Raw genomic sequence first — 16,467 nt, forward strand, 5'->3', positions numbered from 1 at the left:
TCACCAAGAAGTACGATTGTGCAGAAGGGAACTACAGCACCCAAGTTCTTTAACAGGTCTAACACTGCTTACCCACAAGACACAATTCACCTCCATTTCAGGTGGTCTACAACAAAAACTAACTCCTGAATTTTGTTCAGTGTCAACCTTACCAACACTTGGGGAGCTTGGAGGTTTCCAAATAGCAAAACATTACGCAAACAAGAATAAGGGCTCAAAGACAAACCAAAGCCAGAACTACTCTTTCACGTCTCGAATTCCAGACCTCAAATACAGACTTGAATTCAGCACTGAAATAAATACTAAAATACTAACTGCGAGGAACATTATCATACCTGAATTTGGATTTCATCGGACAGTTCTTTTGCCATGTTGTAAAACTGGTTGGCTGCAGGATCAAGGGCCTTCACAACAACTTTCAGTCCTGTTCTTCCCTTTACTCTGCCGTAAACATCCATTGCAAAGTTATATTTTGCAGGAAGTTGAAAAGAAGCCTTGGACAGGAGAAAGTAATTCAAATTTTACTCATGGAAAGAGTTGACATTGATACAGAGAAAAGCCATCCAACACTGATAGTCGCTCTTTGATTTTGGGTAAATGGAAGGAATAATATTTTCTCAATTCTCGTTATGAAGCAGTTTCCTTTTCCCCAACATACACGCGCAAGCAAGTACACAAACACACGCACACAATTTACCTCACTGTGTCTCGTCTTGACATCCAGAGTGTCTCTCTTTGTGACAGACCAGTGGAACGTTAACCCCGGCACTGCGTTGCCAAATGAGAAAGGAGTCTGGCTACTGGTGATGCCCATTACGTAAACTGGCATCTAGAAACAGAGAAACCAACTTTCTTAGGTAATTCTAGGATGCTGGCCAAACCCGCACAGAGCAAACAGAATTAAACTTCAAATTCATCCATCAAGAGCTGGTATTTCTTCCAAAGAAAATAATTTGGCTGCTGTATATGTTGCAGAAGACTCAAAGCACCACCACCTTGTAGGAAGCAAGTTTTGATTTATTGTCATTTGCTACATGCTCTACAAAAAACAAGGGCCAGTTTTTCACCAGAAAAGATTAATTCAATAATTCATTTGTCCCATTTGCAGCATCAAGTCATATGCTCTTATATTTTCTGCATTTTTGTCAAGATGATCTCCCTGATTAGCTCTGCTCTGGTCATCAACCTTCCCCTTCCAGCTCTCCAAATTAAGACAACATAACATAGAAACACAAAACTGTCTTTTTCAACTCTTTTTTTAATCTTCAAAGGAATTAATTCACCTGGGACCAGTGAGGTAGAACCACCAGCCATTTTGGAATGAATAACTAAAAGGGGAAATAGACTTACAAAAAGATAGTTTGAACAGCATCTGTTGTTCTGGCTATAACAGACACACTGTCGATTTTTAATGTACAAAGGAAGAAAGTCTCCACTGCAAACAGAATGAAGATGAGAGAACTCTTCTCCATATCAAATGATGCTGCTTCAGCAGGACCTGAATTTCTAAAAATCAGCTCGGTGTACAAGGGAAATGTGTCCTGATTTCCCTTTGAATATGTCCAGCTCTGGAGCTTCCCCACTGACAGCACATTATTCCTGCAGCAGCGGTGGCAGCCCCAGAGCAGGAACCGCTCCGAGCTGGGCGGCATTATCAGGTGACCGAATTAGAATGGTCACAGCTTGCAGGTCAGCATTTTAAGGCAATAAAAGCTAATCACAAATCAACTAACCTGTGTACCAGTTTTCATCCGTGTAATTGGTGCACGGATTCTAACAGCCGTCAGCTGTACCACTTCAAGTTCCACTTTGTCCTGAACAGGAGGAAGAAGACATTGTAAGCACTTGTCAGGTCTGAACTAGGTGTCACTTTCAGGATCTATTCACCATTTTGCCATTATTTAATCACTATTGCTACGTGATTTGTGTGTTACTGATCACAGAAGATACAGAGGGACATAACTCAGTAGGACTTTAAAACAATGATAAAAGCATTAACTTTGTAAATTGACAGGCATTTAAAAAATGTCACCGAAATTTAAAAGGAACAACAAAAAAAGCTCTGCTCAAAATTAGTGATGAGTTGAATGACAGAGCTGAGAGGTGACAGCAAAGGACAAGATCATGGGGTCTCTGCGAGAAGGATGAATAATCCCAGTAGGCAAAGAACACACTGAGGGGATTAGAAGGAAGTGAGAACGGTAAGCAGCAAAGGGGACAATCAAGAATAAAAGGATGATGTGATACTCTGATGACCCTTCTTCACACATCCTGACATTCCTGACAGATTTTATTCCTACTTTATACTGCGAAGGAAAGGTCAGACCTGGACCTCACTGGTCTGAGTTTCCAAGACTGAGCTTTCAAGTTCATTCTGCTCCCTGCCTCAGCGCCAGGGCAGGCTGCTGCTCCCGCATTACAAAGTTCAGAGATACATACATCTAGAGATTTTTAATTTAAAAAAACCCCCATTCCTTTGTCTCCTCTTGGCCTGTGGTGCCATCTTTCAAGCAGCAGAGCTTCGTGGTGTGCAGCAATGTCCTCTCTTGACCTCCCATGAAGAGCCCTAAGATTTGGCCCAAGACAGAGATTCTGATGGAATGTCAGGGATTCATCACCTGAACTTTGCGGATGGATTCTGATCACAGCATGGAACGAGGCACAGCCTGCCTAGAGCTTCAGAGACAACGTGCTTCTTACTCAACATCTACCTTCTGACTTCTGCTGCCATAAGACGCTACTAAACTGTAAGGTAATGCAGGCAAGGACAACCTTCTGCTGTTTTAGAGAGGCTTATTTAGACTTCAGGCTTTTCTGGAATTACTGATCAATTCTAAACATCCCAGACTGTTCATAGAGTCTCCCTGGGTTATCAGTAGGTCTTTGTTTTAAGGTACAGCAAGATTTAGCTGTCTGTTGACAGTATCACCTGCGTCAGCGAATGCGTAAGTTCACAGGCCAGGGAATAAGAAACCCTGATTTTTCATCTCCTGAAGGAAACCAGGGATCAAATACACAAGATAACAGTACTAACACGAAAAGACTATTTGTCCCTTTAAAGCCAAACCCATGAGCTAAAGAGAGTCTCTTTCAGCCACAAACAGTATCAGAAAACACTACCTGAGACACCACGACAAGCTTCCCTGTCTCTGCATCAACAGCTTGCACCACTCCTGTCACTGTCCCGTTCCCAATCGCCACTCCTGTGACAAGGCCGGTGCTGTTCACTGAAGCAATCTTCTCATCGCTGATGGAGAAAATGATGTTGGATTGAGGTTGCGGGCCTCCTTCTGAAGTGATCTATAATTAAGAGCACACAAACCAACTAAAATTAACCCGTCAGATCTTTGTTCCGGTCAACATGACAGGGCACACCCCTTCCCTGCTCAGCACCACAATGTCTTCAGTAAGAAAAAGTTGTTTGAACCTTCCAGGGCACCTCAGGGCTTATTTCTCCTGCACACTGGTCCTTCCATGATGTCAGACTGCGAAATAAGTGAGCAAAGCACAGAAGTGGCCTATGTGCTGTGCAGAATGCGACGGGCTGATCTCCAGCCAGCCCAGAAAGTTTCAGAACAAGTTCCCTCCTGTTCCCTTCACCACACACAGTCCAGCTTCGCTCTGTGGTTCGGTTGGCAGAACTGCCCACTACACTTCATGTCAGGGAAGTGACAGATTGTTAATGCTGGTATTGGTCTCTTCTCCCAGGCAGTCAGCAACAGGACAAGGGGCCATGGGCTTCAACTCTGCCAGGGGAAATTGAGGCTGGAGATTAGAAAGCAATTCTTTGCAGAGAGAGTGGTCAGGCATTGGAATGGCTGCCCAGGGAGGTGCTGGACTCACCGGCCCTGGAGTCTTTTAAACTGAGATTGGACACGGCACTCAGTGCCATGATCTAGTCAATGGACTGGAGTTGGACCAAGGGTTGGACTGGATGATCTCTGAGGTCTTTTCCAACCCAGTCCATTATGTGATTCTGTATTTAACACTGGAAAGCTGATACCACCTTAACACAAATAAATACAAAACCTTGGATCCAGCAATACAATAAAATGGAAGGTGGCTCAAGAATGAAACTGTTCTTGTTGGGAGGAGTATTCAATGTGGTGAATGTAGCTAAATTGCCAAGTTGAATATCTTCTGAAAAATAAGTTTCAAACATTTATTTTAAAAATAGAAACTACAAAAGAGAGAAAAGACAGAAGAAGATGCCTTTACCTGAATCATGGCCCCGATAATTAGGGTCACTTTCCTTGGCAGTAGTCTAAATGGGGGAAAGACCTGAAAACAGAAATACAAATACTTGTGTTCACACTATCTCAATCAGATAAAACAGCACATACAAGTGTAAAACTGGGTCTTCACTTGCTTAATTACAGTAAATTGAGCATGCAGAAATTTAACTCATCGCTTGCTTGCAGTTAAAAAACACTGCTATCTCAAATGGAGTAGATTTGGGTAACTTCTGGAGAAAAGGATCTGTTTACTTTTTCTGGCATATTAATTACTACACTATAAGTTAACTATAACACACTGTTCTAAAATAACATAGATTTTGTTTACACATGTATTTCATATGACATTATTTACTTCAATTTGTTGTGGAGCGGAGTTGATTCTTTGTCCTCTTTTGTCAGCAACAGTTGCCATAAGACTGGTCTGACCGATGGCCATCCCGTGCACCAGAAAAGCAGCAGTGTGGTCATCGACAGCTTCACTGAGGGGCCTGTAGCAAAAACCCATTAAAACAGAGAAGTTCATTGAATAAATTACAGCAATAACAAAAGCAAAGGACTTATTTAGTGCATAGCAGGATGACTAAATGACTGTATGACTACGCCTTAAGCAAATTAAGGTAACCATCACATTTCTACATTTCAAAATTCAACAGTCCAAAAAACTTTCTTCTGTCATTATAATAATTGTATTTAGAGCTTGGAAAATAAGAAGCTTCAAGGCAACAGGATGATTTAGGCTGTTTCTAAAAGGTGAAGCGACAGATAAGAGTTTGTGTCATGGTTTAACTTCACTCTATCCCAGCCAAGCCAGCACTTTGATAACATCAAATGTGTCTTCACAGAGTTCTTCACCTGACATTATTTGCCAAGTTGCCGCTTCCAAGATGCGCAAAGCTCCGTGAAATGTTATAGCGTATGAATGGAGTCTCAGTCAACGAGATTTAGACTGTTAGTTTAGGAGATTTTCCTGACAAATAGCATTTTTTTACCATGTAATAAGCAATTACAACTTTACAAAAATAAAATCAATAAAAACTCAATTGTATACTACCATGGCTCCAAGCCAACACTTCTACTCATTTTTTGCTTATTCTGCCTACAAACATATTTGCAGATTAATAAAAAAACCATTCACTTACACAAGCGAAACAATTTGAGATGCTGCCCTTAGTTTTAGATCCATGACAGAAAAGTATTTTGCCAGAAAAGGCTTCTTAGAGTCATCCAGAACTCTGACATGAGCTTTAACTGTTTTTCCAATCTCCACCTGAAACACAGGCACATCCAGTCATTTCTCATTTCAACTATTCTTATTTATTAGCATAAACGTTTTCATTTTATTTTGTATTACACTCTTAGTAGGACATTAGAGATAAAGCCCCAAGGTTAGATTAGCACTGATTTTAAAGAGTAATCCCTGCCAGCTACGGTTAGTGTCAAATTAAATAAATGAATTCAAGTCTTTCAGCTGGCAAGGGCATAATTAAAACATCCAGAAATATCAACACTTATTTTGTATAAGACGCACCCAAGCTGTCAAGTGAAAGGACTTGGACCTTTTTTTCTTCATTTTTAAAACATGACATATGGAAAATGACCCTGGGGCAAAACCTACTCCTGAAAGAATTGCTCTCCTGCACTTTAAACTACGGGGAATGTAAATCAGCACGTTCATATAAATTATGAATTAACATTGCTGTGTAGATGCAAAAGTTGAGGTTGCTGCCACGCAGAACATGGAGCAAGAGACACTTGATAGTATGAAAGGTTTATAACCTAAAAGGACAAATTTGGGAGGGAGAAACATAAACACAGGGAGATCAAACTGTTTCTCTAAGGTGGCAGAGCTGCAGCAGAGCCCCAACCACTGCATCGCATCACAGTGACCATGTCTCATCTAGATGTCCGTGATCAGCACAAGGACTCGGGGCAATCTGGATCAGCTCATAATGCTGGTTTCAAAGCCACTGACCTTGTCAACAACTCGGACGTACAGTTCCTGTATATTAGATACATAAATGTCAGCTTTGGCTGGCGCGGGGAAAGCCAAACACAAGTCATGAATCATTACAGTCACCGATCCTGGAAGCAGAGGATGCACCTGCAATGCCAAAAGAAAATTCTATTACAGCACCTTTTATTTTCATTTGCCTGTCACTCCTGGGATAGAATTTATAGCGCTTCGAGATGCAGTCAAGTGCAGAAGTCTCCAAGCCTTAGGCGCAGATAGTTCTTCCACCAAAGCAAAAGTAAAGCTGTAAAATGTGTGTTGAAAGTATCATACTATTGAGCTAGGGCAAACAGGCAGCAATTGAATGAATGTGTCTTAATCTAGAAGCAGTCTGGCACCCTGGTATTCTCCTTCTGCCAACACAAGGGCAAGAAATCCACAACAAATCATTCAGAGCAACGAAACTTTTCTTAGGGGAGTGAAAAACAAAATGATAAGTCAAAAAAAAACAAGGACAGAGACTATGCTTATAAAGCATTGGTATTACTTCCTACCAGATTCTTACTTTACAGGTATTGCTTTTCATCTGAATGAATAGCCAAAATCTGGTGGTACGCCTTCCCAAGTAAGAGGACGATTGACAAATCAGGTATTTCTTTGATACAACTATAATTAGGTCTTTTTTTCTTTTTATACGAAGAACAAACACGTTACACTTCTGAGAATACAATGAGAATCAAACAATGAAGAGAAAGCCTCTGCTCTAGATAACTTGGGTTTCTCAGAGCAGTTTACCATAAACCACCCCGTACCAATTTGGCTCCACTGACACCTGCAGAGCATTCTGCTGGCTCCCATGGGAAGGAAAACCCATAGGCGACACTGGGATTTAACAGGAGAGCGTACAACGTACAAAAATAAGCTCATCTCCTCTATTTTTCTGCTCCTCTGTGCCCAGCTGGACAAATATTCCCACCTTAGGCTCTCAGAGACAACCAAAATGTTTCACCAACACTTTGCATACTCTAAACAACTTAAAAAATTCCACCTTTATCATCATGATTTCACAGCTTTATCAACGTTATTTATTACAAGATAAATGTGTGAATTATAAATTTGTGAAGGCTACTCTTTAAAACAACTTGTGTCACTTCCAATTCTTGTCTAATGAAAGCTAGAATGCAAATAGTTGTATTGTTACTCATTGTAGAATGTATCTTCTATCCTGGGTCTGGATAACTGTAGTTTACTTGCATCTTCTAGTGGAAAGGCACATTAAAAACTTCATATGGAGATCAGAAATCAGCTCTTTAATAGGTGTTTATTCACAAAATGAGGATGAAATACTGTGATAGCAAAATATCCTGAAATAGCACTGGAAGAATTTGAAGGTTTCAAAAGTACTTGCCTACAACAAATATTCCAATATTATTCTAGAAACCAATTAATCTTTCGTATAGCACTTCTGAATAATTCCGGCACATTATTTTTCATTTTATGCTTATGAAATCAGGAACAATTTACTGAAAAAATTGTAACTGGAAAAGAACAACTTGTCTCTGGCCTTACAGAGTATACATGTGCAGCATGACTGCAGGGAAACTATTTCTATAGCTGAAACTACTACTTTGCTCTATAGCTAGAGCAAAGGCACCCTGACTGCAACAGGCAAACGTGCCCAAGGGGCAGTTATTGCCTCTGTCCACACGCATGGAAAACAACCAGTTGTGATGAAACCACAGAATGGTAGAATGCGAAAAAGACATAAACCAGCAAAAAACTTCACTCACCAAAGCGATACCTTGAGCTTCCTCATGAACCACTCTTACAACACTGGCAACACTGGTGTTAATGAAAAAATATCCAGAACCTTCTTTGATGAAAAGTTCTGCCTGCAAAAACAGAAGAGCATCCAAAATTAGGCTGCGCCTTTCTAACATATTGCTAAAGGCAGTATCCTTACACACATGAGGGAGCTGGGCTTGTTTAGTCTGGAGAAGAGGAGGCTCAGAGGTGAGCTCAGCACTCTCTAGAACTACCTGAAGGGCAGTTCTAGCCAGGTGGGGATTGGGCTCTTCTCCCAGGCATCAGCAATAGGACAAGGGGCCATGGGCTTCAACTCTGCCAGGGGAAATTGAGGCTGGATATTAGAAAGCAATTCTTTGCAGAGAGAGTGGTCAGGCATTGGAATGGCTGCCCAGGGAGGTGCTGGACTCACCGGCCCTGGAGGTTTTTAAACTGAGACTGGACATGGCACTTAGTGCCATGATCTAGTCAATGGACTGGAGTTGGACCAAGGGTTGGACTGGATGATCTCTGAGGTCTTTTCCAACCCAGCTGATTCTGTTATTCTGTCTGATTCTGTGATCATATGATTTTCGATGTTTTCCTCCCTGCAGTTAGAAAGCAGCAGAACAATTCCTCACCTGGACGTCAGGGTGATTGTAAATGGAGATGTCAGTAGGGCTCACTTTGACATCTTCCACTAGGATCAGTTCAATAGCAGCAGACACTGGCAGAAGAGGTTCGTACTGCAAGAAACCATTCCAGCTGTTACAGCAAACACTAAGAGCCAGAAAACAGCACCAATCTCTGGTATTTGCAGGATGCTGCTGCATCCTGCATCTCCCACCCGGACCAAGAACAATGGCCCCCGCATTAACAATGCAGAAGGGTCAATTAACCAAGCCTGACGTACACAGACAGGAGAGGCGTCCATACAACCTGCTAAAGCTTAGAGACAGAATGTTGTCTTCTACTTTAAGCTCGTCTTTTTAGAATTCTTCCTGGCAAGCCACCAAAAGAAATTCTTCCTTCAATGTAAATACATAAACCCCGAGCCAGACACAAGTTTAATCTTTCACTCATAATTACATTAGCTTAGAAAGGGAAAATGTTTTTTAGAGGAAGTTAGTATTATGTATGCATTTCACCTAATTAGTAGAATAATTTCCTTGATGTAGAAAGGATGTTGTCCTTCCCTAATGACATAATAGGATGCTCCACCTAAACATGGAACAATGATCTAGACATCTTACTATGCCATCTATTAGATTTTTACTTGCATTTTTGTCTGTAAGGAAGAAGTATAAGTACTGATGGGTTTTAAAGCAGAATATAGCAACTCATTTCTAATGTATTTAAAGAAACAACACAAGCACCTATGGAACTGTAGCAGAAGTGGTACCTACTACTACTGTCCAACTATCAAAGATTCCTCCCAAAAACAAAACACAGAGACTAGAACTTGAGACCTCCAGTGCCATTTCACAGGTAGGAATCCCACACCGAAATACAATAAACTTGCTCTGAACTCGAGGCAAAGTTGAGAGAATTCACTTCTCTAATTATCTCTAAATGTAAGAAAGAATATTGAATATTGGTTTAACAAAGCAGAGCACAGTGAATTACAAAATGATTGCAGAACATCAGGCGTTCTTATTACAACTCAATTTTCTTAAGAGAAAAAAAGATACAGAACCAAGTATCTTAGGCGGCAAGGTAACTGCCTCTAATCTAGTCATTTTGACTGGCCATACATTAGATTTACCATCCAGATACCAAACCTTGGACATGCTGACAGAAATCACAAGAATTTCACATTACTAGTGCTCATCTGTCACCTGTTTTGACTTACAAATAGTGTAACCACTAGATCCATATTTTGCTCTTTGTCTCAACTCTTTTTTTCATGGTACACAATTCAGAACTTCATATAGTCAAAACCCACTTAAACCCTGCTTAACATAATTAAACACAATTCCAGTGTAGCGAAGCAGGATATTTTAAGAGGCAGTTAGTATGCGTGTCAGGTTGTCCCATAGACTGAAACTTGCCTTTATATTCCGTTAAAAAAAGTGATACAAACAGTAAATTGCCATCTCTTTACATCTGCCACCTTTGAATATCACCACTGCTTTTTGCTGCTCTTCTTCCCTATGTTGAGTATCTACAAACTAAATTATTTCAGGGGGTGGTTAATGACTTGTAAAATTAGAGCCAAGGCGTAGGGCTGGCACTGGACATATGAGCAGCCTCTCCCTTCTGTAAGATCAACGTGAGACCAAAGGAAAAAAGAAAGCCAAACTGTATTAGTCACAGTCCAGCTTTTACCTATGGACCACACGAGGCTATCAGCCAGCTCTTGCTCTGCTCATGCAGGACTGTTCTACCCAGTCTGGCAGTGGAAAGAACACATTTGCTTTCCCCAGTGACAGCTGTGCTGAGCACATGGTTGCTTTAGTGAAGGACAAGCAGCAGAGATTCACCAATTCATTAAAAAAAAACCTACATCAAAACAAAACCAACTGAAACAATTCTCGGTAATCCCCCTTGCCCAGATGGCTTAAAGAAAATAAAAAAGAATTCGATGTATTTTATATGGAAAGGAGCATGTACTGCAGAGGAAAGCAGGAAAAAGCCATGAATATTATGAAAACCTGGGGGTACAAATCTGTCTTCAGAATCAGCTACAGAGCTGCCTTATTTTGACATGAATATGCACCGAGGAAATAAATACACAGGAACACTATACATTAAGCATCATAGGAAACAGCAACAAAAAAACAGAGTTCTGCATACCGGTATTTTTATTTTAGCTGCCTTGAGGTGGGATTGCTGGTATCCTGTTGCAGTTGCAGAGATGGCAGTTGTTCCAGACTCACGATGCACTACAACAGTTTGTAAGCCTAGAACCACACAAAAAGTCAAATACATCTGATTATGGGGAAGAAGAGGATGAGATATACACTGCTAATCCCTTCTATTATCTTTCTAAACAGACAAGAGTTTTCTCTCTCAAGACAGGTTCTAGGCATTGGGTTTGAGTTTTGGTTTAGCTTTTTGTTTGGCTTTTTTTTGGTTGGTTTGTTGGGTTTTGTTTGTTTCAAATTGTGCACACTTCAAATGCATATTGAGGATAAACTGAAATACGACTGCAGATTACAGACATTTCTTTAATCAAGCTCATACATTCCCAAATAGATTTAATCCCGACCTTCTTCAAATAATGAAATGCTCACTTAAACTAATCCATACCGTGCATTTTCTTTTGACCGCTTCCATCTTCTTTCAGCGTCAGCTTCATTGGCATGTCAGGCTCAATATTAGCCAAGGACATTTTTGTTGATTCCCAGATCAGACTAAGAGAACTGAAGTTATCAAATTTACTGCCTTGCTGATCATATGCAGCCAAATCCAGTACTGGATTGCGATAATTTGAAACAGGAACCTGAAAAAGAATGAATACTTTGAACTGAACAGGTGCAGAAGTATGCTGAGTTCCATGAGATTTATTTTAACACTCATTATGTGTGTGATGTTCATTAAAATGAGCCATCAGTGCAAAGTCTTTAAGCTGTACTTACACTACAAGGGCTTTTTTTGGGAGGGTGGGAAGGTGGGGGCTTTTTTAGTTAGTGAATTACCTTAAAACAAAAATCGAGCCACACAGCTCAACTCTGTTGGCTTTGGGATTCAAATAATGAAAAATACTGCTGTTTGTCAGAAGACACGGCTCAAAATTGTAGCGTTCATCTTGTGAGATGCATTAGCGACAGCAGTGTGCTGATGTAGCCTGACGTGTAACGCAGCCAGAACAACAGGCGGAGGCTGAAGTGAATTACAATACGCAGAAATCTCCTCCTCATCTTGCTGTTACATACAAGTTACTTAAAATGATTCATCAACTCCATAAACATTGCTGTTTTATGAAAGCAAGCAGACTTGTATATTTACCTGGTAACATTAACACGACAAAACCCCCAGTATACTCAGCAGAGAATGCGTGACAGCACTCATTAGGATATAGAACAGAGTGTTCTTTATGCTTGATAATCTACACATATACACTGTCTGTTTATTGTGACTCAGATTTGTAAAGCCAAATACATCTGATTTCACCGAACAATACTTGTTGTATATGCTTCCATAGGTATCTTCACGTCACCAGCGTTTGTGCCTTCACTAAGAAGACACACACAAATACACACTCATGTAATAAAGTATGTATGGTAAAATAGGTCTCTACTCAATGGAATCGTTAGACTAGAATGGAGTGGTACAGGGAAAAAGTACTTTCCTTCGAAACGGCTGCTTGAAACATTTCCCACCCTCCCTTTCTTTTAAAATAAAAAAGTTTATCTCAAGACAAGTCAAAAAGGCTTCCGCAGTGACACTCTGGTGAGCAGCCACAATCCAAATGCTTCTGCGTATACTCCTGTTTTTTGGCAGGTCCCTTTATAAACCTGTTTAAACGATCACTGTAGGAAACTCCCATTCAGACTGCTCTGCAGAAGCAGACAATGATGATACCAGCATGGCCACAAGGCACTGGAGTTACTGCTGCTCTTGCAGCAACTCACACACTGTATTTTCACAGAACCCCACAATGTTAGGGATGGGAAGGGCCCTGGCAAGCTCATCCAGTGCAAGCCCCCCATGGAGCAGGAACACCCAGATGAGGTTACACAGGAAGGTGTCCAGGCGGGTTGGAATGTCTGCACAGAAGGAGACTCCACAACCCCCCTGGGCAGCCTGGGCCAGGCTCTGACACCCTCACCCCCAACAAGTTTCTTCTCAAATTTAAGTGGAACCTTTTGTGTTCCAGTTTGAACCCACTACCCCCTGTCCTACCGTAGGTTGTCACCGAGAAGAGCCTGGCTCCATCCTCCTGACACTCACCCTTTATATATCTGTTAACATTAATGAGGTCACGCCTCAGTCTCCTCTTCTCCAGGCTAAAGAGCCCCAGCTCCGTCAGCCTTTCCTCATAAGCGAGATGCTCCACTCCCTTAATCATTTTGTACGTGGACATCCAAACACCGATTTTTAAATTCTCCCAACACCCTCTTTTCCTGTCACTCCTCAGACTTACCACTTGCTTGTTCTGCTGCAGCAAAGGGCAGGAGAGATCAAGCTGAGGACTTCCATAAACAGGAGTCAGAGTGAGTCGAGAAGGGACCGCACAGATGAACTTCACAACCGCAGGCTCCACCGCTGGAAAAGGGTTGGTGATCGTGGGTTTGTTTCCAACTGTTAACTCAATAACCTGGACAATTATGAAAACAGGCAAGTGAGGAGAGAGGAAAGAACTAGTGAGCTCAGGCATACTCTAGCTGACACATCTCAGTGGCACGCTGATGTCAGAATGAACAAACAAAAATATGAGTCTTGGGGATTTACAGCACCATTAAGACACAGGCAGATGGAAAAGCAGGTGCATATTTCACTAACAGTTCTATATCATTATCAAAGTACTATTCCTGGGAACTTTTCCTAGGGAGTCCTGTTTATTACCATCAGGCTTCAGTCCAACAACAAATCTTTTGTAACTTAAAAAGTTAACATGCAGGTTTGTTTCATTTTTTTTTTGCAGAGTGAGAATAGAACAGCTCAAAGATAATATTTTGAGTCACTTCAGTGTGTTTAAAAACAGCTGATGTTTTATTTTAAATTCCTTTTTTAGCCTTCAACACAATAGCATGGATGTAAACACAGAGCAGGCCATTCCCACAGGCTGGGGTAGCGCTGGTTACCTGCCTTATCCACCCATGCAGACGTGATCTGTCCGGACAACACTCAGGACAGCCAGTCGACGCACACACAGTCATAGAAAACAACAAAAAAATGGTTTTCCTTTCTAAATTTGTGCTTACAGAACGAGCTATGCTTTGTACAATAGCCGCTGAGGAAACGAGCTACAGAATTTGGCAGCCACACCAAAATGCTCAGGCCTTGCAGAATTACAGGAGAAAAACATTAAATCAAAGCTAAATGCTTTGTAATCTGGCCAGGGTGAGTAAAGCAGGATAAATCATTTCTGCATCTTGGTGAAAACAAGGCAAGGTGGAAAGTGACTACAGCCACTATCAGAAAGCCTGCACAAATAAAAAGGCAGTACATTCATATGGCTGTCACTTGTTTGCATAAACAGAATCACACTGGAAGGTCACTTGGTTAAGAGGAAGAGGTCAGACAAAAGAGTCAGTTTACTGCAGCAACCTTCTGCTATCATCCTGTTCATGCAAACTGAAGCTGCACTTATCAGGACCTGTTTAACACATTCTGTAACATACGGCTTCTGTGACTTGGCTTTATACTGCAATAAACCCATCAAAAAGCACTTTATCACATAATGTTATCAAATGCTCACTCTAAAACCTGTACCAGCATGACAAAGCATAGACTATGTACTTACCTAAGTTCTTAACTGCCTTATTTTAAAAACTTCTTATATAAAAGGTATATGGTATGATAAATCTGCCCGAAGCCTGTTCTCAGCTGCCTTAGCTCTGTGTTTGACAGAGGGCAACACAAATACCTTCTGGCACTTACTTGCTCTCCCAGGCTTTTGCAAGACGCTCTAACCCAGTGCTGGATGTTATTGCGAGACGTAGGAGGTCCAAATAAAGACAAAGCAACACTTTCTGCATCCTCGGCGGTGATGTTCCTGAAGAACTTGGAAGGTTCTTGTACCCATGGTCTAGGTCCTCCTTCAAATAACATATCTTTAGAGGAACCCAAAGTCACTAAAGCAACAGACGGAGGATCAATAGCCTGTAAAGGATGACGGTTATAAATTAATGATTCTATTTACATACAGTTCGGTTGTACTTTGCAAAATGTACTTCTCAGTGAAAGATCTGATTAAGCTATGGTTTTTCCCACACAGGACTTTGTAAACATGGTTATTTAAGAGCAGAGCGGTACCAAAATAATGAGCATCACCTACACGGATTCTGTCCAGTCAGATTATATTCAATGGAACCCTCAGATCCAAAGAAAGGTTTTAACTACATTCCAACCATATCTCTTCCATGAGGAGTTACAACAAGAGAAAAATCCTGAATATACTCTTCTGAGCACAGAGAGATGAGTATCCTACTACATTTTTTAAGCAGACAGCACTAATGAAATGATGTCAAATTTTGCTCTTTAAAACCCCTTTCATTTGGCTGTGCTCCCTCCAGCACAGTTCTGTGCATGCAATTATTCTCCTACACAAGTTTTACATCAGCCCTCTACAATAATTCTACATAGATGTGCATCAATGGGACAGCCTGTGCTGCTTATAATCACAGAAGTCAACCTGACATTTTAATACCCAATAACCATTTGTGGTTTCTGTTCCACAACACCACATTACTCAGGAGTTTAGGAAAAAAGAAATAGCAGCCAAAATAAAGGGTGATTCAACTATTTCCACAGGTGTGTTTTGGTAGGAAGAGAGAGAGAAGTCATGGGAAGGGCTGGCATCAATGTTCCTCTTTTCTCCCATTTATTCCCTCATTATATTTGTAATATAAAGGTAAAAACCATCTGGAAAAGTGTGAGGTTCAGTCTCAAGTGTGTGCCTGCCCTTCCACTTCTGTATATCTTTCTCCCACTTTTTATGTTACAATTTTTTAAAAAACAGATATCTGATAGCAAAATGCTGCCTCACATTTTTGGGCATAAGTATTTCATTCTACAGAAAGGAGGGAAGAGAATGTGGAAATCACTGCTCTACACTTCAAAGAACAAGGTTCTTCACTGGGATATCTAAGCACAGATTATCTGCTCTCATTGTCACCACTTATTGGCTCTGTTAAACACCCTAGAATCATTTAACTTTATATGTGAAAAGCACTGTTACAATACCTCAAGGGGCTTGGCTAATAACTGTGAATGACAACATACATATGAAAAATTCCTAATTAAAGGGACTACATGTCTCACATTGCTGCAAATAATATAATTTTACACAGTCTGCTCAGGATGCCTCAGCATCTTCAAATAATTGTACCCAGCAATTTATAGTTGGTGAAGGAAAAGCATGTTTTAAAAGTAAAATCATCATTACTGTCACAATTTTGTACGATTTGCACAAACTTTTGTTCCAGATTTTGGGGGAAAAAAACCCCATATGGTCAAATGTATTGGAGTTCAGCTTTGCAGACTCAGTGTTAGATCTCTGAAGATGAGGATAAATGAAGATGAGTAATATACTGTGTAATATTTCCATATATTGACCCTGCACTCAGGTTTGTTCTTCCTGTTTTTTCTAGTGAGTTGCCCAAGAGTAAAATACGTTTCTCCCATTTGTAGGGAAAAAGCGTATATTTGCACTACTGTGTAGGCAAGCCAGGTTTGCTTTCTTGCAAACATCAGGACTATGTACTAAGAAAGCAGAAATCATCAGCTATGTCTGCTTCTATTTGCCATCATGGACACAGAATGGTGACTGCCCCTTTACTACCTCATTAAGCCAATTGTTCATCACTTAAAATGGGTAGTCAA

At 40.8% G+C, this 16,467-nt stretch overlaps 1 protein-coding gene across 1 annotated transcript in view; it reads right to left on the reverse strand.

The window, feature by feature from the left end:
* The window catches only part of NUP210 (nucleoporin 210), a gene marked incomplete at its 5' end in the record, with an annotated part of 64,214 nt that overhangs the window by 16,735 nt on the left and 31,012 nt on the right, over positions 1 to 16,467 (reverse strand). Inside the window, 14 exons of the mRNA XM_080350422.1 lie at positions 336 to 494; positions 698 to 829; positions 1,734 to 1,814; positions 3,121 to 3,300; positions 4,219 to 4,281; positions 4,591 to 4,726; positions 5,378 to 5,505; positions 6,211 to 6,339; positions 7,980 to 8,081; positions 8,616 to 8,720; positions 10,771 to 10,877; positions 11,227 to 11,419; positions 13,064 to 13,237; positions 14,524 to 14,745. Coding sequence (XP_080206548.1) covers positions 336 to 494; positions 698 to 829; positions 1,734 to 1,814; positions 3,121 to 3,300; positions 4,219 to 4,281; positions 4,591 to 4,726; positions 5,378 to 5,505; positions 6,211 to 6,339; positions 7,980 to 8,081; positions 8,616 to 8,720; positions 10,771 to 10,877; positions 11,227 to 11,419; positions 13,064 to 13,237; positions 14,524 to 14,745 — 1,911 coding nt within the window. The remainder of the gene's footprint in view (positions 1 to 335; positions 495 to 697; positions 830 to 1,733; positions 1,815 to 3,120; positions 3,301 to 4,218; positions 4,282 to 4,590; positions 4,727 to 5,377; positions 5,506 to 6,210; positions 6,340 to 7,979; positions 8,082 to 8,615; positions 8,721 to 10,770; positions 10,878 to 11,226; positions 11,420 to 13,063; positions 13,238 to 14,523; positions 14,746 to 16,467) is intronic.

Source organism: Nesoenas mayeri, assembly GCF_963082525.1.
Source record: "Nesoenas mayeri genome assembly, chromosome: 10".
Classification (NCBI taxonomy): Eukaryota; Metazoa; Chordata; class Aves; order Columbiformes; family Columbidae; genus Nesoenas; species Nesoenas mayeri.